This window comes from Oncorhynchus kisutch, linkage group LG22 (genome assembly GCF_002021735.2).
Source record: "Oncorhynchus kisutch isolate 150728-3 linkage group LG22, Okis_V2, whole genome shotgun sequence".
In the NCBI taxonomy this organism is placed as follows: Eukaryota; Metazoa; Chordata; class Actinopteri; order Salmoniformes; family Salmonidae; genus Oncorhynchus; species Oncorhynchus kisutch.
The window spans coordinates 56,671,010-56,696,426 of NC_034195.2; the positions used below are offsets into that span (position 1 = coordinate 56,671,010).

At 46.0% G+C, this 25,417-nt stretch overlaps 1 protein-coding gene across 2 annotated transcripts; it reads left to right on the forward strand.

The window, feature by feature from the left end:
* Positions 1–607: 607 nt before the first annotated feature.
* Positions 608–25,417, forward strand: saxo4 (stabilizer of axonemal microtubules 4). 2 transcript variants are annotated; one of them, XM_031802169.1, is made up of 12 exons: positions 609–854; positions 1,308–1,425; positions 1,929–2,046; positions 4,076–4,220; positions 4,317–4,377; positions 4,943–5,040; positions 8,847–8,912; positions 9,710–9,796; positions 11,394–11,465; positions 14,242–14,336; positions 15,420–15,521; positions 25,228–25,417. In XM_031802169.1, exons 2-12 carry the CDS (start codon positions 1,308–1,310, stop codon positions 25,244–25,246), a joined length of 981 nt encoding a protein of 326 aa, XP_031658029.1. In that variant the 5' UTR covers positions 609–854; the 3' UTR covers positions 25,247–25,417. The 2 variants fall into 2 exon arrangements, with proteins under 2 accessions (XP_031658031.1, XP_031658029.1); XM_031802171.1 differs by lacking the exons at positions 8,847–8,912; positions 9,710–9,796 and having other exon boundaries at positions 608–854.

Sequence of the window (25,417 nt, forward strand, 5' to 3'; positions counted from 1 at the left end):
GTTGCAACACCTCCATCTTGTGGTTGTAACCTGTAACAACAGTCTGTTGGCACAGGTGCCACTTGGGTGTTGCCTAATAATGTGTACAATCATTGCCAACATAATTGATGTCATAAGGTGGGTGTATAAATATATCCACAGGGAAAAGCACACCCAGGATATTATAGTAATATGCTTAGTATTTTAATTTATTTAAGACAGGCCCAGCACATAAACACCCAATGTGCTCCAGTAGGTTTTTTGCAATGGTGTTGTGTAAAAAGTGAGGCTAACGTATGCAGAGACGAGATGTGGCGCAAGTAAGGGAGAAATCGGATCTAAAAGTGCTGGTTGCAGTAGCTTCAGCTATTATCACGCTGGTTGTAGTAGCTCTTACATTATTCTAATCATGATAAATTGATCATTCATAAATTAAATGCCCTTTGATTTACTGGATACCTCAATCAGATTGATATATATATATTTTTTTTTAAATCATGTCATTTTACCGTAGCCAGCTTTAGCCTTAGTGTCAATCTGTTTGTGATTTCATGCCAACTCCTTGTCACACTAATTGTCATGCCAAACATGACAATGACAACAGCAACAGGCACAACAGGCACGAAACAGATCAGGGAACAAGCAGAGTGAGCTTAAGGTGCACCTGCAAGCTACTTGTATTGGGAGCAACGGTTTGCTTCTATGACTTCTCTTGTGACCTCATTTCGTCCGTCATTGTGAAGTGCTGCTGGCGCCACTTGGAGAATCACCGTAGCAACGGTCGGTATCATGGAGACGGCACGGGTCCCGGGCTATAAAACCTAACACGGCGAGAGGAGGCCGCCGGTACGCAGAAACACCGCTTCGACAGACAGGTAACGGTAGAGCGCGTGAGGAGGGGTCGCTTTTATCATAATGATGCAGATATTTTACTGAAATGAATGTCGACTAGGCATACTAGTTCTTAATATATATTTATAATTACAGAGATGATCATAAATGAATGAATCTGTAGGCTAGGCCTATAATAAGGGTATTTAGCATGTTATTCCTATACGTCTTCTGCTACGATAACTTTCCATTTCTCTTAATTCTTGATGAAAATACATGACTTGCATGATGACGAGTGTAAGCTACTGTGAGAAAGATATACATTTTCTAATAGTGTAAAAACAAAACAAACAAAAAAAACAGTTTGACTGTCAAAGTTCAACATGAACTAAAATCAGTCTTCTCTCCCGGTTACAGGCAGATTCTTTTTTCTCTGTCTATCGTTGTTGCTAGTGGAGTTAACTGTAGTATTTATCCATGATCCTGGTCCCTCACAGATGGTTAGTCAGGTAGACCTGGTCACCAGACCCTCTCTAAGAGGAACGGGAAGCCCAGGAGGCCGTCTGGCCAACACCTCTGTCAACCTCTACTGTACCTCCTACAGGGCTTCTTTTGGTGAGAACAAGATATCTGATATGACTTGATATAAACTCTCTATTGTATTGAATTGTATTTTATTCTACTGATGGTAAGATAGTATACACTACATTTGCCTGAAGTGTTCTGCTTTCTCAAGTTTACTCTGCTTTCACCCTCAATGATACGCCTGTGTGATTTTTAACAATGCAAAGCCAGATTCCCTAATGACTCACTCGCATGGCCACACACTGGTCCCAATTACCTCACTAAAATGTGTACTTGTTCACTTCCTTTCACTGATTTCAAAGGAAATTACTGGTATAAGAATTTCCCATAGGAAATATGGAGGAACTCTAGCCATCTTTTACTCTCATGTGTGCAAACTTCAGGAGAAGAGAGATATTGTTGGGAAGCCCCCCCCCCCCACCTATTCCCCCCCCCCCCCCCACCTACCCCCCCAATCCCCCCACCACCTATCCCCCCCCCCCCCCCCCCTATCCCCCCAACCCCTCCCCATCTTACTGTCATATCTTATCCAGGCAAAGAAGGCTTCAGTCCATGTCTAGGTCATCATTACGGGACAGGGTACTCTGCCAACCTGAGACCTGCTGTTTACTACAGCCCTAGTCTGGACCACACTGATAACCCACAGTTAGGGTAAGACTATACTATATTGTACAATACTATATTATATTATACTATACTATATTATACTACAGCCCTAGTCTGGACCACACTGATAACCCACAGTTAGGGTAAGACTATACTATATTGTACAATACTATATTATACTATACTATATTATACTACAGCCCTAGTCTGGACCACACTGATAACCCACAGTTAGGGTAAGACTATACTATATTGTACAATACTATATTATATTATACTATACTATATTATACTACAGCCCTAGTCTGGACCACACTGATAACCCACAGTTAGGGTAAGACTATACTATATTATACAATACTATATTATACTATACTATATTATATAATACTATATTATACAATACTATATCATACTATACTATATTATACTATACTACAGCCCTAGTCTGGACCACACTGATAACCCACAGTTAGGGTAAGACTATACTATATTATACAATACTATATTATACTATACTATACTATATTATATTATACTATATTATACAATACTATATTATACTATATTATATTATACAATATTATACAATACTATTTTATATTATACAATACTATATCATATTATACTATACTATATTATATTATACTATACAATATTATACAATACTATATTATACAATACTATATTATACTATACTATGTTATATTATACTATACTATATTATACTACAGCCCTAGCCTGGACCATATCGATAACCCACAGTTAAGGTAAGACTATACTATGTTATACAATACTATATTATACAATACGATACTATATCATATTATACAATACTATATTATATTATACTATACAATATTATACTATATTATACAATATTATATTATACAATACTATATTATATTAATCAATACCATATTATATTATACTATATTATACTATATCATATTATACAATACTATATTATATTAATCAATACCATATTATATTATACTGTATTATACAATATTATATTATACTACAGCCCCAGTCTGTCCCTACACCGTGCACTCTTTTATCAGATCCACATAGGGCTCTGGCCCAAGTAAAGAAATGAAATAGTCTTGACCGAGCCAGAACGACCCCCTGGACAGGACACTAGTAGCCTTGACCGAGCCAGAACGACCCCCTGGACAGGACACTAGTAGCCTTGACCGAGCCAGAACGACCCCCTGGATAGGACACTAGTAGCCTTGACCGAGCCAGAACGACCCCCTGGATAGGACACTAGTAGCCTTGACCGAGCCAGAACGACCCCCTGGACAGGACACTAGTAGCCTTGACCGAGCCAGAACGACCCCCTGGACAGGACACTAGTAGCCTTGACCGAGCCAGAACGACCCCCTGGATAGGACACTAGTAGCCTTGACCGAGCCAGAACGACCCCCTGGACAGGACACTAGTAGCCTTAACCGAGCCAGAACGACCCCCTGGACAGGACACTAGTAGCCTTAACCGAGCCAGAACGACCCCCTGGACAGGACACTAGTAGCCTTGACCGAGCCAGAACGACCCCCTGGACAGGACACTAGTAGCCTTGACCGAGCCAGAACGACCACCTGGACAGGACACTAGTAGCCTTAACAGAGCCAGAACGACCCCCTGGACAGGACACTAGTAGCCTTGACCGAGCCAGAACGACCCCCTGGACAGGACACTAGTAGCCTTGACCGAGCCAGAACGACCCCCTGGACAGGACACTAGTAGCCTTGACCGAGCCAGAACGACCACCTGGACAGGACACTAGTAGCCTTGACCGAGCCAGAACGACCCCCTGGACAGGACACTAATCTACCACAGAGCTCTGGCTAAAAGTAGTGCATTATTTAAATATGTTGCCATTTCAGATATGCCCCCCAGAGGTGCTTACTGGTAGTGATAGTATTTCTATACTATTATGTGGTCCTGTATGGCTCAGTTATCAAGAGTTTGGTGATAGGAATGCCAAGGTCATAGGTTCAATTCCTGCAGGGATGACATATACAGTGGATTATAACAGTGACATTAAGTGTGTGTTTTGGGTCTTCTCCAGGCGTTCTCTGCTAGATAGTTTCCAGTCTCAGACTAAGCGCCATTTCCAGCCCCTGACCAGACCTGATGGGTCAGAGACCCTGCCTTGCCCCAGTGGACAGATCAGAGAGAGTGGATATCTACAGCTGAAGACACGGCCTACAGCAGTGAGGAGAGAGGAGGGGAGGGATGAGGGAGAGCGACTCTGAGAATAAATGGATTTTAAGTGTCTTTCTGTCTCCCTTCCTTCCTCTCTCCCCCAGAATGTATCCATCCAGACAGAGTATAAGGAACACTTTGTTCCATATCGTCCCAGACCACCAGGTACAGTGTAATATACTGAGGAGCTGAATGATTTAGTAATACCCTTTTTTACAGAACAGCCCAGAACAGAACTGTACTGTGCTGGCTCTGTGCAGGCTCTGTGCAGGCTCTGTGCAGGCTCTGTGCAGGCTCTGTGCTGGCTCTGTGCTGGCTCTGTGCTGGCTCTGTGCTGGCTCTGTGCAGGCTCTGTGCTGGCTCTGTGCAGGCTCTGTGCTGGCTCTGTGCAGGCTCTGTGCAGGCTCTGTGCTGGCTCTGTGCTGGCTCTGTGCAGGCTCTGTGCTGGCTCTGTGCTGGCTCTGTGCAGGCTCTGTGCAGGTTCTGTGCAGGCTCTGTGCTGGCTCTGTGCTGGCTCTGTGCAGGCTCTGTGCTGGCTCTGTGCAGGCTCTGTGCTGGCTCTGTGCTGGGGGGGCATAATGAGGAGAACACAACTTGGCTCTGCTCCGTTTGTTGTGTGAAAAGGGTATTACTCCTCTGGCAAAACTGATTGCAATGACGTCACCCAGCTCTGCCCGCTGCAGCGAAGGGGCTGTTTAGAGAGCATAAATGACACATGATTGTCCTTTAGTTTCTCAGAAGCACCAGTTAGTGGGAGCCCAAGGAGAGAGCGGTTTCACTGAAGGGACGGCCCTGCAACCCAACACCTTTCTGCCCCAGTGCCACATGGTTAGTGTTGAGTGTTCAAATACTATTGGAAATCATTTCAAATACTCTACCTTGTTTGAGATTGCCTGGCACAATGTAAACACTAGAAAAGCCTAAACTGCAAACCCCGGCCATCTGTCACTCCAGGATAGAGACAACACTCAGTAACCCAGGTCTGGTCACATGGTTAGTGATGTCAGTAACCCAGGTCTGGTCACATGGTTAGTGATGTCAGTAACCCAGGTCTGGTCACATGGTTAGTGATGTCAGTAACCCAGGTCTGGTCACATGGTTAGTGATGTCAGTAACCCAGGTCTGGTCACATGGTTAGTGATGTCAGTATCCCAGGTCTGGTCACATGATTAGTGATGTCAGTAACCCAGGTCTGGTCACATGGTTAGTGATGTCAGTAACCCAGGTCTGGTCACATGGTTAGTGTCATATCTCTTAGGGTGCATCCTAAATGGCACCTATTCCCTATATAGTGCACTAATATTGACCAGGGCCCGTAGGGCTCTAGAATAAAGTAGTGCACTATGTAGGGAATAGGGTGCCATTTTTCACACAGCATATTCGTAGCCCAGAGCTCACCAAACACTGAGGGTGTTCAAGTTCACACTTTTGAGGTGTTTTTTATGTGAACCAAGAGAAAGCGTTGCCCTTTTAACACCAGTGGCATTAAAAGGTTGAAGTTACAGCATTCAGACCCATTCACCTTTCCCCTGCTTTGGTACGTTATGAAATGGATTTAATCAAAAACACCCCATAATGCCAAAGGGAAATGTGTACAAACTATTCAGACCCTTTGCTATGAGACTCAAAATTGAGCTCAGGTGCATCAAACCAAATCAAATCAAATGTATTTATAAAGCCCTTCGTACATCAGCTGATATCTCAAAGTGCTGTACAGAAACCCAGCCTAAAAACCCAAACAGCAAGCAATGCAGGTGTAGAAGCACGGTGGCTAGGAAAAACTCCCTAGAAAGGCCACAACCTAGGTAGAAGCCTAGAGGAACCAGGCTATGTGGGTTGGCCAGTCCTCTTCTGGCTGTGCCGGGTGGAGATTACAACAGAACATGGCCGAGATGTTCATAAATGACCAGCATGGTCAAACAATAATAATCACAGTGGTTGTAGAGAGTGCAACAGGTCAGTACCTCAGGATTAAATGTCAGTTGGCTTTTCATAGCCGATCATTGAGAGTATCACTATACTATATAGGGGAAGCCAGAAGGTCATACACAGGAGGAGGCAGGTAGCTGGGTCCAGGAGGAGGCAGAAGGTCATACACAGGAGGCAGGTAGCTGGGTCCAGGAGGAGGCAGAAGGTCATACACAGGAGGCAGGTAGCTGGGTCCAGAGGCAGGCAGAAGGTCAGAAACAGGGGGTCCAAAAAGGCAACAGTACAGGCAGGGAAAAGGCTAGTAACGTCGCCCGGGAGATAAGGCAATTGGTAGATAACAGGAAATCCGATATGCTGAAGTACAGGCAGGGAAGAGACAAAAGACGTCGTTAGTGAGGCGGACAGAAACTATCAAACACGGGAGGATTAAATGACAGGAAAACCAGCACTAAATAAACAGCGCTCTGAATAGCAGTGTCACAAAACCAACAAGACCTCACAATGATGGGGTGCAAAGAACTGAACTAAATAGTGTGTGATAATGACATACAGGTGTGTGAACAGGTGATCAGAATTCAGGTGATTGGGATCTGGAGAGTGAGCTGTGTTCAGGGATCTACGTGTTTTAGAGTGTGAGTTGGAAGCAGACATTACATTATCAGGGTGATTTTTCCAGTAGCAAGATCTTATCTAATTTGACTAACATTCAATTGTTTTTAATTTAACCTTTATTTAACTAGGCAAGTCAGTTAAGAACAAATTCTTATTTACAATGATGGCCTACCCGCGGCCAAACCCGGACGACGCTGGTGCAATTGTGCGCCGCCCTATGGGACTCCCAATCACGGCTGGATGTGATGGAATCGAACCGGGGACTGTAGTGATGCCTCTTGCACTGAGATGCAGTGCCTTTGACCACTCCACCCCTCGGGAACCCAAAATGTATTGTAGTGAGATGATTTCTTTATTTCCAATATGAATACAGAGTATTTCCACTGCGCTATCAGAAGGTTTTATTGGTAAACTACACGGTAATGTGAAGGCACTTTTTCGTCGTCGTCGTCGTCGTCGTCGTCGTTGTTGTTGTTGTCATCCAATACGTAATAAAGAACACTTAACATGATGAGGTTTTAATCCAGAGAGATCAGGGAAAGTAGATCCTCTATGAGGCTGTGGATCCAAATTGTGGATTTAGAAGAAAACATGAATCATCAGCGAACAATGATACCTTTGTCTTTACATGGTTATTATTATGATTTTAATAGTTAACATTTCAATGGCGATAAAGAATAGACTAAAAAATAATAAAGAATAGATTTGCCGATAGTGAACAACCATGTTTTACTCCTCTTGACATTTTAAATAATGGTTTCAATATAGACAAGAAAAATACAATCATTTGTGTGATAATAGTTTAAGCAGACTGTGTTAGTCTATTGTTGTGACTTAGATAAAGATCAGATCAAATTTGATGACCAATTTATGCAGATGTCCAGGTATTTCCAAAGGGTTCACATACTGTTTCTTGCCACTGTATAAGAAATTCTCCAAAAATGAAAAATATTCCAGGCATTTATATATAAATTCCAGTCTTACTTTATCAAATGCCTTTTCAAAGTCAACTAAGAAAACCAGGCCTGGTTTCCAGTACTTGTCTTATATTATCTCCATTGTATGGCTGTTTACATTCATCCATTTTCACTCGTGTGCCCTTCACCAAGTGAGATCCTAAGCGAATAAAATGATTCTGGCTTGCAAAGTGATGTGTAATTGCTATTGGAATGCAGGCAGAGTGGAGATATCGGATTAGTTTATAAAAATGTATGTTATTTGATATTCGAGTAGCATCAGATTATTAATCAATCAATGTACATGCAAAAAAAACATAGATATTGAGACAAACAATTCTAAAAATCAACCTGCAATAGAGCATGCTGGGAAATATGATAATGACGAGCGTGGTTTTGGTTTAACACTGGTTATTAAAATCTACACTGGGGTTCTTTTATAAACAAATAGTTAATTTAACACTTACAGATTTAATTTAACACCTGATTCAACACGAGAAATGTTACACTGAATAATCAACACTTACTAAGCAACTGTCCAGTTTGACACCCTGATTGAACAACAGTATTTCTTAAGAGCTTCAAAGCAACACCAGCTGGCATAGTAACACCACATCAACTCCAAAAAAACTGACCAAGACACTGACGGTTTTACTGTGCGTAAGAAGAAATTGTTAATCTGTTAATCAAAACAGGAACGGAGTAGAATGTTCAAATTAAGTGACGGCGTAACTCTGTGATATTCATGCCCTGAATAGTCTGTGCTCACCCCGAGGTTATCTCACTTTAGCATGAGCAGTCACTTAACCCCAGGGCAGTCTGCGTCCAATCAAAAGGGTAAACATCATGGGCGCGTCCCAAAACGGCTCCCTGTTCCCTATTTAGTGCACTACGTTTGACCAGAACCCCTAGGGATTTGGTCAGAAGTCATTCACTATACAGAGAATAGGGTGCCTTTTGGGACACACCCGATGTGAGGTAAACAACTTTACGTAGCACCTCGTTCATCCTCCATTTTGTTTTTATGTAGTATTCTATCAATGTAACCACACAGCTGATAATTATTCATCTTCGTTGTGTCTTTGTACCTGATATTAAAATGTGTGTGTGTGTGTGTGTGTGTGTGTGTGTTATTAGGTAAATCCTAGGAGGACAGAGAACTCTGTGATGAGACATGACTTCCTGCCTATTTCCTTTCTTCAGGTTGGCTCTAACATGTTTTTATTTGTCCGGTTCTCTATCTGCCAATATGTCACAGTAGATTAGAATATATGTCTGTCTCTCAAACCATCTCGTCTATTATTAGAGGATGAATGTGTGTTTATGTCTTGTCTTTTTGTTTTGTTTTGTGTGTTGTCTTTTTGTTTTGTTTTGTGTCTTGTCTTTTCGCTTTGTGTCTTTTTGTTTTGTGTGTTGTCTTTTCGTTTTGTGTCTTGTCTTTTTGTTTTGTTTTGTGTCTTGTCTTTTCGCTTTGTGTCTTTTTGTTTTGTGTGTTGTCTTTTCGTTTTGTGTGTTGTCTTTTTGTTTTGTTTTGTGTGTTGTCTTTTCGTTTTGTGTGTTGTCTTTTCGTTTTGTGTGTTGTCTTTTCGTTTTGTGTCTTGTCTTTTTGTTTTGTTTTGTGTCTTGTCTTTTCGTTTTGTGTGTTGTCTTTTCGTTTTGTGTGTTGTCTTTTCGTTTTGTGTCTTGTCTTTTCGTTTTGTGTGTTGTCTTTTCGTTTTGTGTCTTGTCTTTTCGTTTTGTGTCTTGTCTTTTCGTTTTGTGTCTTGTCTTTTCGTTTTGTGTGTTGTCTTTTCGTTTTGTGTCTTGTCTTTTCGTTTTGTGTGTTGTCTTTTCGTTTTGTGTCTTTTTGTTTTGTTTTGTTTTGTGTCTTTTCGTTTTGTGTGTTGTCTTTTCGTTTTGTTTTGTGTCTTTTCGTTTGTGTGTCTGTGGGTTTCAGAGCGGAGGACAAAAATAAAAATGTCCTTTGGCACAATAATCAAGACACATTCTTTGTGTTCCAGGGCTCTGAGATGCTCCCCAGGCTGGTCAGTAGAGTCCCCAGAGAAACAGGCTTCACCAGGGACACCTTGGACCCTCTGGCCTGTCTAGTATGTAGATGATCTCTCTCAATGTAACAATCCAAATTGGGATGTGGGTTTTAGCAGGTGGAATAGTGGAGAACAATGGGAGGTTTACTCAGTAGCAGTGCAAATACCATGGCTATATGGACACTCAATCACTATGGTACTTTCTAATTGTAAGTTTACAAACATATAATTGAAACTTGTATCTTATTATAGTAAATGGTGAAATAAGTATAGCCAATTATAATTGTAACAGCTTAGCAGATAATTTACCTGACTAAAAAAGAAGAAATATAATATATACTGTTTACAGGAAACTCATTCAACAATAATAGATGAAGTTGTTTGGAGAAAGGAAATATATTTTCTTCCTCGGTTCTGGCCTTTCTAGGGAGTTTTTCCCTCATAGCCTGGTTCCTCTCTAGGTTTCTTCCTAGGTACTGGCTTTTCTAGGGAGTTTTTCCCTCATAGCCTGGTTCCTCTCTAGGTTTCTTCCTAGGTTTTGGCCTTTCTAGGGAGTTTTTCCCTCATAGCCTGGTTCCTCTCTAGGTTTCTTCCTAGGTTTTGGCCTTTCTAGGGAGTTTTTCCTAGCCACCGTGCTTCTACACCTGCATTGCTTGCTGTTTGGGGTTTTAGGCTGGGTTTCTGTACAGCACTTTGAGATATCAGCTGATGTAAGAAGGGCTTTATAAATACATTTGATTTGATATTTCTCCCATAGCCAAAGAAATTCAAAATTGGTGATGATATTAATTAACATATATTTTGATATTTTGATCCAAATGTGCACACTGTCCAAACAGATCCACAAGGTACATGGATTATTTTGAGTTATGAACCATAAACAGATTTACTACATGGAGGTGTAATATCCTGACCTAGTGAGATATACATGGAGGTTTAATACCCTGACCTAGTGAGATATACATGGAGGAGGTTTAATATCCTGACCTAGTGAGATATACATGGAGGTTTAATACCCTGACCTAGTGAGATATACATGGAGGTTTAATATCCTGACCTAGTGAGATATACATGGAGGTTTAATATCCTGACCTAGTGAGATATACATGGAGGAGGTTTAATATCCTGACCTAGTGAGATATACACGGAGGAGGTTTAATATCCTGACCTAGTGAGATATACATGGAGGTTTAATATCCTGACCTAGTGAGATATACATGGAGGTGGTTTAATATCCTGACCTAGTGAGATATACATGGAGGAGGTTTAGCATCCTGACCTAGTGAGATATACATGGAGGAGGTTTAATATCCTGACCTAGTGAGATATACATGGAGGAGGTTTAATATCCTGACCTAGTGAGATATACATGGAGGTTTAATATCCTGACCTAGTGAGATATACATGGAGGAGGTTTAATATCCTGACCTAGTGAGATATACATGGAGGTGGTTTAATATCCTGACCTAGTGAGATATACATGGAGGTGGTTTAATATCCTGACCTAGTGAGATAGGAATCCCCACCCAGTTGACTACTTTTAAATGTTGGAAGTTCTCAACGGCAATGTCTATACTAAAACGACTCACTTCCTGTGTGTTACCTATAAGCTGCTCTGTTATACTGTATGATGTCACTTCCTGTGTATTACCTCTAGGTCTCTGTGTTACCTGGCTCTGGGACTCAGAAGATCAGCTCACCTGCTGACCAGAAGTTGATTGGGATGAAGGTTAGAGAGCTATATCATACACACCTTAACTAGACAATCTGAAAGCTCTTACATGCCTATTACATTTTCTAAAGCATTATACTGTTAGGGTAAATTGGCAGGGTAAAGTGTTACCGTTAGTTACCGGCAGGGTAAAGTGTTACCGTTAGTTACCGGCAGGGTAAAGTTTTACCGTTAGTTACTGGCAGGGTAAAGTGTTACCGTTAGTTACCGGCAGGGTAAAGTGTTACAGTTAGTTACCGGCAGGGTAAAGTGTTACAGTTACTTACCGGCAGGGTAAAGTGTTACCGTTAGTTACCGGCAGGGTAAAGTGTTACCGTTAGTTACTGGCAGGGTAAAGTGTTACCGTTAGTTACCGGCAGGGTAAAGTGTTACCGCTAGTTACTGGCAGGGTAAAGTGTTACCGTTAGTTACCGGCAGGGTAAAGTGTTACCGTTAGTTACCGGCAGGGTAAAGTGTTACCGTTAGTTACCGGCAGGGTAAAGTGTTACCGTTAGTTACTTGCAGTGTAAAGTGTTACCGTTAGTTACTGGCAGGTTAAAGTGTTACTGTTGGTTACCTGCAGGGTAAAGTGTTACCGTAGTTACCGGCAGGGTAAAGTGTTACCATTAGAGACTGGCAGGGTAAAGTGTTACCGTTAGTTACTGGCAGGGTAAAGTGTTACCGTTACTTACAGGCAGGGTAAATTGTTACCGTTACTTACCGGCAGGGTAAAGTGTTACCGTTACTTACCGGCAGGGTAAATTGTTACCGTTACTTACCGGCAGGGTAAAGTGTTACCGTTAGTTACTGGCAGGGTAAAGTGTTACCGTTAGTTACTGGCAGGGTAAATTGTTGCCATTAGTTACTGACAGGGTGAAGTGTTACCGTAGTTACCTTCAGGGTAAAGTGTTACCATTAGTTACTGGCAGGGTAAAGTGTTACCGTTAGTTACCGGCAGGGTAAAGTGTTACCGTTAGTTACCGGCAGGGTAAAGTGTTACCATTAGTTACTGGCAGGGTAAAGTGTTACCATTAGTTACTGGCAGGGTAAAGTGTTACCGGTAGTTACTGGCAGGGTAAAGTGTTACCGTCAGTTACTGGCAGGGTAAAGTGTTACCGTTAGTTACTGGCAGGGTAAATTGTTACCGTTAGTTACTGGCAGGGTAAATTGTTACCGTTAGTTACTGGCAGGGTAAATTGTTACCGTTAGTTACTGGCAGGGTAAAGTGTTACCGTAGTTACCTGCAGGGTGAAGTGTTACCGTTAGTTACTGGCAGGGTAAAGTGTTACCGTTAGTTACCGGCAGGGTAAAGTGTTACCATTAGTTACTGGCAGGGTAAAGTGTTACCGGTAGTTACTGGCAGGGTAAAGTGTTACCGTCAGTTACTGGCAGGGTAAAGTGTTACCGTTAGTTACTGGCAGGGTAAAGTGTTACAGTTACTTACCGGCAGGGTAAGTGTTACCGTTAGTTACTGGCAGGGTAAATTGTTACCGTTAGAGACTGGCAGGGTAAAGTGTTACCGTTAGTTACCGGCAGGGTAAAGTGTTACCGTTAGTTACTGGCAGGGTAAAGTGTTACCGTTAGTTACTGGCAGGGTAAATTGTTGCCATTAGTTACTGGCAGGGTAAGTGTTACCGTTAGTTACCTTCAGGGTAGTGTTACCGTTAGTTACTGGCAGGGTAAAGTGTTACCGTTAGTTACCGGCAGGGTAAAGTGTTACCGTTAGTTACCGGCAGGGTAAAGTGTTACCGTTAGTTACCGGTAGGGTAAAGTGTTACCGTTAGTTACCGGCAGGGTAAAGTGTTACCGTTAGTTACCGGCAGGGTAAAGTGTTACCGTTAGTTAGCGGCAGTGTAAAGTGTTACTGTTAGTTACCGGCAGGGTAAAGTGTTACCGTTGGTTACCTGCAGGGTAAAGTGTTACCGTTAGTTACCGGCAGGGTACAGTGTTGCCATTAGTTACTGTTAGGGTAAGTGTTACCATTAGAGACTGGCAAGGTAAAGTGTTACCGTTAGAGACTGGCAGGGTAAATTGTTGCCATTAGTTACTGTTAGGGTAAAGTGTTACCATTAGAGACTGGCAAGGTAAAGTGTTACCGTTAGAGACTGGCAGGATAAATTGTTACCGTTAGTTACTGGCAGGGTAAATTGTTGCCATTAGTTACCTTCAGGGTAAAGTGTTACCATCAGTTACCGGCAGGGTAAATTGTTACCGTTAGTTACTGGCAGGGTAAAGTGTTACCGTAGTTACCTGCAGGGTAAAGTGTTACCGTTAGTTACTGGCAGAGTAAAGTGTTACCGTTAGTTACTGGCAGGGTAAAGTGTTACCGTTAGTTACTGGCAGGGTAAATTGTTGCCATTAGTTACTGGCAGGGTAAGTGTTACCGTAGGTACCTTCAGGGTAAAGTGTTACCGTTAGTTACTGGCAGGGTAAGTGTTACCGTAGTTACCTTCAGGGTAAGTGTTACCTTAGTTACCTTCAGGGTAAAGTGTTACCGTTAGTTACCTTCAGGGTAAAGTGTTACCGTTAGTTACTGGCAGGGTAAGTGTTACCGTAGTTACCTTCAGGGTAAAGTGTTACCGTTAGTTACTGGCAGGGTAAGTGTTACCGTAGTTACCTTCAGGGTAAAGTGTTACCGTTAGTTACTGGCAGGGTAAGTGTTACCGTAGTTACCTTCAGGGTAAGTGTTACCGTAGTTACCTTCAGGGTAAAGTGTTACCGTAGTTACCTTCAGGGTAAAGTGTTACCGTTAGTTACTGGCAGGGTAAAGTGTTACCGTTAGTTTGGTTTCCAGGAGCTTTCAGGATTCATCCTCAACTCACCAAATCTGAAAACCCTGTCCCACACGCCATCTGACCCTTCACGCGTCCGCACTCACTACCAGTCCAAGTAAGTACGTCTCTTTTTACTTACATCATGTTGTCAAATGTCTTATGTTGTATTGTGTATTAATGTCATTATTGTTTTGGTCTGAATATATAAAAAACATAAGGGATTTGAGATGAAGAATGTTTGAAAATGTCTGCACTCACTAACTGACTCTCTGGATAAGAGTGTCTGCTAAATGACTAACATGTAGATGTAAAATGAGATGAACGTCAGTTGTGGTGAATTCAGGGGGTAGTCCTCATCGGGACTTGAACCTTGGTCCCTGTGAATGTCAGTCAACTGTTACATCTAGGAGGTCCAAACCTCTTGACAAGGTCTTTACGGGCTAGTTTCCCAGACACAGAATAAGCTTTATCCTGGACCAAAAAGCATTTTCAATAGAGATTCTTCATTGAGCTTTAAATCAAGGAAAAGGCCTGATCTGTGTCCAGGAAACGGCCCCTAGGTGTTGTATTGAGGTCGCTACAATATGTTCCAGGTTCTGTTGTCCAGGAAACCGCCCCTATAGGTGTTGTATTGAGGTCGCTACAATATGTTCCAGGTTCTGTGTCCAGGAAACGGCCCCTAGGTGTTGTATTGAGGTCGCTACAATATGTTCCAGGTTCTGTGTCCAGGAAACTGCCCCTAGGTGTTGTATTGAGGTCGCTACAATATGTTCCAGGTTCTGTGTCCAGGAAACTGCCCCTAGGTGTTGTATTGAGGTCGCTACAATATGTTCCAGGTTCTGTGTCCAGGAAACTGCCCCTAGGTGTTGTACTGAGGTCGCTACAATATGTTCCAGGTTCTGTGTCCAGGAAACCGCCCCTAGGTGTTGTACTGAGGTCGCTACAATATGTTCCAGTTTCTGTTGTCCAGGAAACCGCCCCTAGGTGTTGTACTGAGGTCGCTACAATATGTTCCAGGTTCTGTGTCCAGGAAACCGCCCCTAGGTGTTGTACTGAGGTCGCTACAATATGTTCCAGGTTCTGTTGTCCAGGAAACCGCCCCTAGGTGTTGTCCTGAGGTCGCTACAATATGTTCCAGGTTCTGTGTCCAGGAAACCGCCCCTAGGTGTTGTACTGAGATCGCTACAATATGTTCCAGGTTCTGTGACGTTCCAGCGCTGGAGAAGCTAAGAGAAGGCTGGACAAGGGGAAGCATCCACAAGCACAGGACCAATGGTTACACTGGTAGAGACACAGACAGGTAGACACAAGCACAGGGCCAATGGTTACACTGGTAGAGACAGACAGGTAGACACAGACAGGTAGACACAGACAGGTAGACACAGACAGGGAGACAAAGACAGGTAGAGACACAGACAGGTAGAGACAAGCACAGGACCAATGGTTACACTGGTAGAGGCACAGACAGGTAGAGACACAGACAGGTAGAGACACAGACAGGTAGACACAGACAGGTAGAGACACAGACAGGTAGAGACACAGACAGGTAGATACACAGACAGGTAGAGACACAGACAGGTAGAGACAAGCACAGGACCAATGGTTACACTGGTAGAGACACAGACAGGTAGAGACAAGCACAGGACCAATGGTTACACTGGTAGAGACACAGACAGGTAGACACAGACAGGTAGACACAGACAGGTAGAGACAGACAGGTAGAGACACAGACAGGTAGACACAGACAGGTAGATACACAGACAGGTAGAGACACAGACAGGTAGAGACACAGACAGGTAGATACACAAACAGGGAGATACACAGACAGGTAGAGACACAGACAGGTAGAGACAAGCACAGGACCAATGGTTACACTGGTAGAGACACAGACAGGTAGAGACACAGACAGGTAGAGACAAGCACAGGACCAAGTGGTTACATTGGTAGAGACACAGACAGGTAGACAAAGACAGGTAGAGACACAGACAGGTAGACACAAGCACAGGACCAATGGTTACACTGGTAGAGACACAGACAGGTAGACACAGACAGGTAGACAGAGACAGGGAGACACAGACAGGGAGAGACAGACAGGTAGACACAGACAGGTAGACACAGACAGGTAGAGACACAGACAGGTAGACACAGACAGGTAGACACAGACAGGTAGACACACAGACATGTAGACACAGACAGGTAGACACAGACAGGTAGACACAGACAGGTAGAGACACAGACAGGTAGACACAGACAGGTAGAGACCCAGACAGGTAGACACAGACAGGTAGACACACAGACAGGTAGACACAGACAGGTAGACACAGACCGGGAGACACAGAAAGGGAGAGACAGACAGGTAGACACACAGACAGGTAGAGACACAGACAGGTAGAGACAAGCACAGGACCAATGGTTGCACTGGTAGAGGCACAGACAGGTAGAGACACAGACAGGTAGAGACACAGACAGGTAGACACAGACAGGTAGAGACACAGACAGGTAGATATACAGACAGGTAGATGCACAGACAGGTAGAGACACAGACAGGTAGAGACAAGCACAGGACCAATGGTTACACTGGTAGAGACACAGACAGATAGAGACAGACAGGTAGAGACAAGCACAGGACCAATGGTTACACTGGTAGAGACAGACAGGTAGACACAGACAGGTAGAGACAAGCACAGGACCAATGGTTACACTGGTAGAGACACAGACAGGTAGACACAGACAGGTAGAGACACAGACAGGTAGACACAGACAGGTAGATACACAGACAGGTAGAGACACAGACAGGTAGAGACAAGCACAGGACCAATGGTTACACTGGTAGAGACAAAGACAGGTAGAGACACAGACAGGTAGAGACACAGACAGGTAGACACAGACAGGTAGAGACACAGACAGGTAGATACACAAACAGGTAGATACACAGACAGGTAGAGACACAGACAGGTAGAGACAAGCACAGGACCAATGGTTACACTGGTAGAGACACAGACAGGTAGAGACACAGACAGGTAGAGACACAGACAGGTAGAGACAAGCACAGGACCAATGGTTACACTGGTAGAGACACAGACAGGTAGAGACACAGACAGGTAGAGACACAGACAGGTAGACACAGACAGGTAGAGACACAGACAGGTAGACACAGACAGGTAGAGACAAGCACAGGACCAATGGTTACACTGGTAGAGACACAGACAGGTAGAGACACAGACAGGTAGAGACACAGACAGGTAGAGACAAGCACAGGACCAATGGTTACACTGGTAGAGACACAGACAGGTAGAGACGCAGACAGGTAGAGACACAGACAGGTAGAGACACAGACAGGTAGACACAGACAGGGAGAGACAGACAGGTAGACACAGACAGGTAGACACACAGACAGGTAGACACAGACAGGCAGAGACACAGACAAGTAGACACAGACAGGTAGACACACAGACATGTAGACACAGACAGGTAGAGACAGACAGGTAGACACAGACAGGTAGACACACAGACAGGTAGAGACACAGACAGGTAGACACACAGACAGGTAGAGACAAACAGGTAGACACAGACAGGTAGACACACAGACAGGTAGAGACACAGACAGGTAGACATAGACCGGGAGACACAGACAGGGAGAGACAGACAGGTACACACAGACAGGTAGACACACAGACAGGTAGACACAGACAGGTAGACACACAGACAGGTAGAGACACAGACAGGTAGACACAGACCGGGAGACACAGACAGGGAGAGACAGACATGTACACACAGACAGGTAGACACACAGACAGGTAGAGACAAGCACAGGACCAATGGTTACACTGGTAGAGACACAGACAGGTAGACACAGACAGGTAGAGACACAGACAGGTAAACACAGACAGGTAGAGACACAGACAGGTAGACACAGACAGGTAGATACAGACAGGTAGACACAGACTGGGAGACACAGACAGGGAGAGACAGACATGTAGACACAGACAGGGAGAGACAGACAGGTAGACACAGACTGGGAGAGACACAGACAGGTAGAGACGGACTGGTAGACACACAGACAGGTAGAGACGGACTGGGAGACACACAGACAGGTAGACACACAGACAGGGAGAGACAGACCGGTAGGTAGAGACACAGACAGGGAGACACAGACAGGGAGAGACAGACCGGTAGGTAGAGACACAGACAGGTAGACACATACAGGTAGACACAGACAGGGAGACACAGACAGGTAGAGACAGACAGGTAGACACAGACAGGGAGAGACAGACAGTTAGACACAGACAGGGAGAGACAGAGAGGGAGAGAAAGACAGGTATACACAGACAGGGAGAGACAGACAGGGAGAGACAGACAGGTAGGGCACAGACAGGGAGAGACAGACAGGGAGAGACAGACAGGGAGAGACAGACCGGTAGGTATAGACACAGACAGGGAGACACAGACAGGGAGAGACAGACAGGTAGACACAGACAGGGAGACACAGACAGGGAGAAACAGACATGTAGACACAGACAGGGAGAGACAGACAGATAGACACAGACAGGGAGAGACAGACAGGGAGAGACAGACAGGTAGACACAGACAGGGAGAGACAGACAGGGAGAGACAGACAGGGATAGACAGACAGGGAGAGACAGACAGGTAGAGACAGACAGGGAGAGACAGACAGGTAGACACACAGACAGGTAGACACAGACAGGTATACACAGACAGGTAGACACAGACAGGTAGACACACAGACAGGGAGAGACAGACCGGTAGGTAGAGACACAGACAGGGAGACACAGACAGGGAGAGACAGACCGGTAGGTAGAGACACAGACAGGTAGACACATACAGGTAGACACAGACAGGGAGACACAGACAGGTAGAGACAGACAGGTAGACACAGACAGGGAGAGACAGACAGTTAGACACAGACAGGGAGAGACAGAGAGGGAGAGAAAGACAGGTATACACAGACAGGGAGAGACAGACAGGGAGAGACAGACAGGTAGGGCACAGACAGGGAGAGACAGACAGGGAGAGACAGACAGGTAGACACAGACAGGGAGAGACAGACAGGGAGAGATAGACCGGTAGGTATAGACACAGACAGGGAGACACAGACAGGGAGAGACAGACAGGTAGACACAGACAGGGAGACACAGACAGGGAGAAACAGACATGTAGACACAGACAGGGAGAGACAGACAGATAGACACAGACAGGGAGAGACAGACAGGGAGAGACAGACAGGTAGACACAGACAGGGAGAGACAGACAGGGAGAGACAGACAGGTAGAGACAGACAGGGAGAGACAGACAGGTAGACACAGACAGGTATACACAGACAGGTAGACACAGACAGGTAGACACAGACAGGTAGACACAGACAGGGAGAGACAGACAGGTAGACACAGACAGGTAGACACACAGACAGGTAGAGACAAGCACAGGACCAATGGTTACACTGGTAGAGACACAGACAGGTAGACACAGACAGGTAGAGACACAGACAGGTAGACACAGACTGGGAGAGACACAGACAGGTAGAGACGGACTGGGAGACACACAGACAGGTAGACACACAGACAGGGAGAGACAGACAGGGAGAGACAGACCGGTAGGTAGAGACACAGACAGGGAGAGAAACAAACAGGGAGACACAGACAGGGAGAGACAGACCGGTAGGTAGAGACACAGACAGGGAGAGACAGACCGGTAGGTAGAGACACAGACAGGTAGACACAGACAGGGAGAGACAGACCAGTAGGTAGAGACACAGACAGGGAGAGACAGACAGGGAGAGACAGACAATGAGAGACAGACCGGTAGGTAGAGACACAGACAGGGAGAGACAGACAGATAGACACAGACAGGGAGAGACAGACAGGTAGACACAGACAGGTAGACACAGACAGGGAGAGACAGACAGGTAGAGACAGACAGACAGGGAGAGACAGACAGGGAGAGACAGACAGGTAGACACAGACAGGGAGAGACAGACAGGTAGAGACAGACAGGGAGAGACAGACAGGTAGAGACAGACAGGGAGAGACAGACAGGGAGAGACAGACAGGGAGAGACAGACAGGTAGGTAGAGAGACAGACAGGTAGAGCACAGACGGGGAGAGACAGACAGGTAGACACAGACAGGTAGACACAGACAGATAGACACAGACAGGGAGAGACAGACCGGTAGGTAGAGACACAGACAGGGAGAGCCAGACAGGTAGGTAGAGAGACAGACAGGTAGAGCACAGACAGGGAGAGACAGACAGGTAGACACAGACAGATAGACACAGACAGGGAGAGACAGACAGGGATAGACAGACAGGGAGAGACAGACAGGTAGAGACAGACAGGGAGAGACAGACAGGTAGACACACAGACAGGTAGACACAGACAGGTATACACAGACAGGTAGACACAGACAGGTAGACACACAGACAGGGAGAGACAGACCGGTAGGTAGAGACACAGACAGGGAGACACAGACAGGGAGAGACAGACCGGTAGGTAGAGACACAGACAGGTAGACACATACAGGTAGACACAGACAGGGAGACACAGACAGGTAGAGACAGACAGGTAGACACAGACAGGGAGAGACAGACAGTTAGACACAGACAGGGAGAGACAGAGAGGGAGAGAAAGACAGGTATACACAGACAGGGAGAGACAGACAGGGAGAGACAGACAGGGAGAGACAGACAGGTAGGGCACAGACAGGGAGAGACAGACAGGGAGAGACAGACAGGTAGACACAGACAGGGAGAGACAGACAGGGAGAGACAGACCGGTAGGTATAGACACAGACAGGGAGACACAGACAGGGAGAGACAGACAGGTAGACACAGACAGGGAGACACAGACAGGGAGAAACAGACATGTAGACACAGACAGGGAGAGACAGACAGATAGACACAGACAGGGAGAGACAGACAGGGAGAGACAGACAGGTAGACACAGACAGGGAGAGACAGACAGGGAGAGACAGACAGGGATAGACAGACAGGGAGAGACAGACAGGGAGAGACAGACAGGTAGACACACAGACAGGTAGACACAGACAGGTATACACAGACAGGTAGACACAGACAGGTAGACACAGACAGGTAGACACAGACAGGTAGACACAGACAGGTAGAGACACAGACAGGTAGACACAGACTGGGAGAGACACAGACAGGTAGAGACGGACTGGGAGACACACAGACAGGTAGACACACAGACAGGGAGAGACAGACAGGGAGAGACAGACCGGTAGGTAGAGACACAGACAGGGAGAGAAACAAACAGGGAGACACAGACAGGGAGAGACAGACCGGTAGGTAGAGACACAGACAGGGAGAGACAGACCGGTAGGTAGAGACACAGACAGGTAGACACAGACAGGGAGAGACAGACCAGTAGGTAGAGACACAGACAGGGAGAGACAGACAGGGAGAGACAGACAATGAGAGACAGACCGGTAGGTAGAGACACAGACAGGGAGAGACAGACAGATAGACACAGACAGGGAGAGACAGACAGGTAGACACAGACAGGTAGACACAGACAGGGAGAGACAGACAGGTAGAGACAGACAGACAGGGAGAGACAGACAGGGAGAGACAGACAGGTAGACACAGACAGGGAGAGACAGACAGGTAGAGACAGACAGGGAGAGACAGACAGGTAGAGACAGACAGGGAGAGACAGACAGGGAGAGACAGACAGGGAGAGACAGACAGGTAGGTAGAGAGACAGACAGGTAGAGCACAGACGGGGAGAGACAGACAGGTAGACACAGACAGGTAGACACAGACAGATAGACACAGACAGGGAGAGACAGACCGGTAGGTAGAGACACAGACAGGGAGAGCCAGACAGGTAGGTAGAGAGACAGACAGGTAGAGCACAGACAGGGAGAGACAGACAGGTAGACACAGACAGATAGACACAGACAGGGAGAGACAGACAGGGATAGACAGACAGGGAGAGACAGACAGGTAGAGACAGACAGGGAGAGACAGACAGGTAGACACACAGACAGGTAGACACAGACAGGTATACACAGACAGGTAGACACAGACAGGTAGACACACAGACAGGGAGAGACAGACCGGTAGGTAGAGACACAGACAGGGAGACACAGACAGGGAGAGACAGACCGGTAGGTAGAGACACAGACAGGTAGACACATACAGGTAGACACAGACAGGGAGACACAGACAGGTAGAGACAGACAGGTAGACACAGACAGGGAGAGACAGACAGTTAGACACAGACAGGGAGAGACAGAGAGGGAGAGAAAGACAGGTATACACAGACAGGGAGAGACAGACAGGGAGAGACAGACAGGGAGAGACAGACAGGTAGGGCACAGACAGGGAGAGACAGACAGGGAGAGACAGACAGGTAGACACAGACAGGGAGAGACAGACAGGGAGAGACAGACCGGTAGGTATAGACACAGACAGGGAGACACAGACAGGGAGAGACAGACAGGTAGACACAGACAGGGAGACACAGACAGGGAGAAACAGACATGTAGACACAGACAGGGAGAGACAGACAGATAGACACAGACAGGGAGAGACAGACAGGGAGAGACAGACAGGTAGACACAGACAGGGAGAGACAGACAGGGAGAGACAGACAGGGATAGACAGACAGGGAGAGACAGACAGGGAGAGACAGACAGGTAGACACACAGACAGGTAGACACAGACAGGTATACACAGACAGGTAGACACAGACAGGTAGACACAGACAGGTAGACACAGACAGGTAGACACAGACAGGGAGAGACAGACAGGTAGACACAGACAGGTAGACACACAGACAGGTAGAGACAAGCACAGGACCAATGGTTACACTGGTAGAGACACAGACAGGTAGACACAGACAGGTAGAGACACAGACAGGTAGACACAGACAGGTAGACACAGACTGGGAGAGACACAGACAGGTAGAGACGGACTGGGAGACACACAGACAGGTAGACACACAGACAGGGAGAGACAGACAGGGAGAGACAGACCGGTAGGTAGAGACACAGACAGGGAGAGAAACAAACAGGGAGACACAGACAGGGAGAGACAGACCGGTAGGTAGAGACACAGACAGGGAGAGACAGACCGGTAGGTAGAGACACAGACAGGTAGACACAGACAGGGAGAGACAGACCAGTAGGTAGAGACACAGACAGGGAGAGACAGACAGGGAGAGACAGACAATGAGAGACAGACCGGTAGGTAGAGACACAGACAGGGAGAGACAGACAGATAGACACAGACAGGGAGAGACAGACAGGTAGACACAGACAGGTAGACACAGACAGGGAGAGACAGACAGGTAGAGACAGACAGACAGGGAGAGACAGACAGGGAGAGACAGACAGGTAGGGCACAGACAGGGAGAGACAGACAGGGAGAGACAGACAGGGAGACACAGACAGGTAGACACAGACAGGTAGACACAGACAGGGAGAGACAGACAGGTAGACACAGACATGTAGACACACAGACAGGTAGAGACAAGCACAGGACCAATGGTTACACTGGTAGAGACACAGACAGGTAGACACAGACAGGTAGAGACACAGACAGGTAGACACAGACAGGTAGACACAGACAGGTAGACACAGACTGGGAGAGACACAGACAGGTAGAGACGGACTGGGAGACACACAGACAGGTAGACACACAGACAGGGAGAGACAGACAGGGAGAGACAGACCGGTAGGTAGAGACACAGACAGGGAGAGAAACAAACAGGGAGACACAGACAGGGAGAGACAGACCGGTAGGTAGAGACACAGACAGGGAGAGACAGACCGGTAGGTAGAGACACAGACAGGTAGACACAGACAGGGAGAGACAGACCAGTAGGTAGAGACACAGACAGGGAGAGACAGACAGGGAGAGACAGACAATGAGAGACAGACCGGTAGGTAGAGACACAGACAGGGAGAGACAGACAGGGAGAGACAGACAGGTAGACACAGACAGGTAGACACAGACAGGGAGAGACAGACAGGTAGAGACAGACAGACAGGGAGAGACAGACAGGGAGAGACAGACAGGGAGAGACAGACAGGTAGACACAGACAGGGAGAGACAGACAGGGAGAGACAGACAGGTAGAGACAGACAGGGAGAGACAGACAGGGAGAGACAGACAGGTAGGTAGAGAGACAGACAGGTAGAGCACAGACAGGGAGAGACAGACAGGTAGACACAGACAGGTAGACACAGACAGATAGACACAGACAGGGAGAGACAGACCGGTAGGTAGAGACACAGACAGGGAGAGCCAGACAGGTAGGTAGAGAGACAGACAGGTAGAGCACAGACAGGGAGAGACAGACAGGTAGACACAGACAGATAGACACAGACAGGGAAAGACAGACCGGTAGGTAGAGACACAGACAGGGAGAGACAGACAGGTAGGTAGAGAGACAGACAGGTAGAGCACAGACAGGGAGAGACAGACAGGGAGAGACAGACAGGGATAGACAGACAGGGAGAGACAGACAGGTAGGTAGAGAGACAGACAGGTAGACACAGACAGGTAGAGACACAGACAGGTAGAGACACAGACAGGTAGAGACACAGACAGGGAGAGACAGACAGGGAGGTAGAGAGACAGACAGGTAGACACAGACAGGTAGAGACACAGACAGGTAGAGACACAGACAGGGAGAGACAGACAGGGAGGTAGAGAGACAGACAGGTAGACACAGACAGGTAGAGACACAGACAGGTAGAGACACAGACAGGTAGAGACACAGACAGGGAGAGACAGACAGGGATAGACAGACAGGGAGAGACAGACAGGTAGGTAGAGAGACAGACAGGTAGACACAGACAGGTAGAGACACAGACAGGTAGAGACACAGACAGGGAGAGACAGACAGGGAGGTAGAGCGTTTAACACTATACCACTATATTCTTGTTATATGCTGTTATGACAGAAATGTTGTATCTCATATGCCTCCCTTTAAACTTCCTCTGTTCCTCTCTTCCACAGGTTTAACCTCAGACACTGACGGTCAAGGTACAGACAGCAGCTCGCCCATTAAATACCCATAATATCATTTCAACTGGCGAACAGAGATGGTGTGTAACATATTCATTGTAGAGATGACAATGACATGGGTGCTGCTATTTCCATCCAAATAAAACAGTTGATTTTTTATCCTTTTGGATTCAAAGACACA

Coding starts and splice junctions, on each gene's coding strand:
- saxo4 (XM_031802169.1), top strand. CDS start 1,308: ATGGTTAGTCAGGTAGACCTGGTCACCAGACCCTCTCTAAGAGGAACG. Junction 4,221..4,316: donor TGAAGACACGGCCTACAGCA/GTGAGGAGAGAG, acceptor TCTCTCCCCCAG/AATGTATCCATCCAGACAGA. Junction 14,337..15,419: donor CGCACTCACTACCAGTCCAA/GTAAGTACGTCT, acceptor AATATGTTCCAG/GTTCTGTGACGTTCCAGCGC.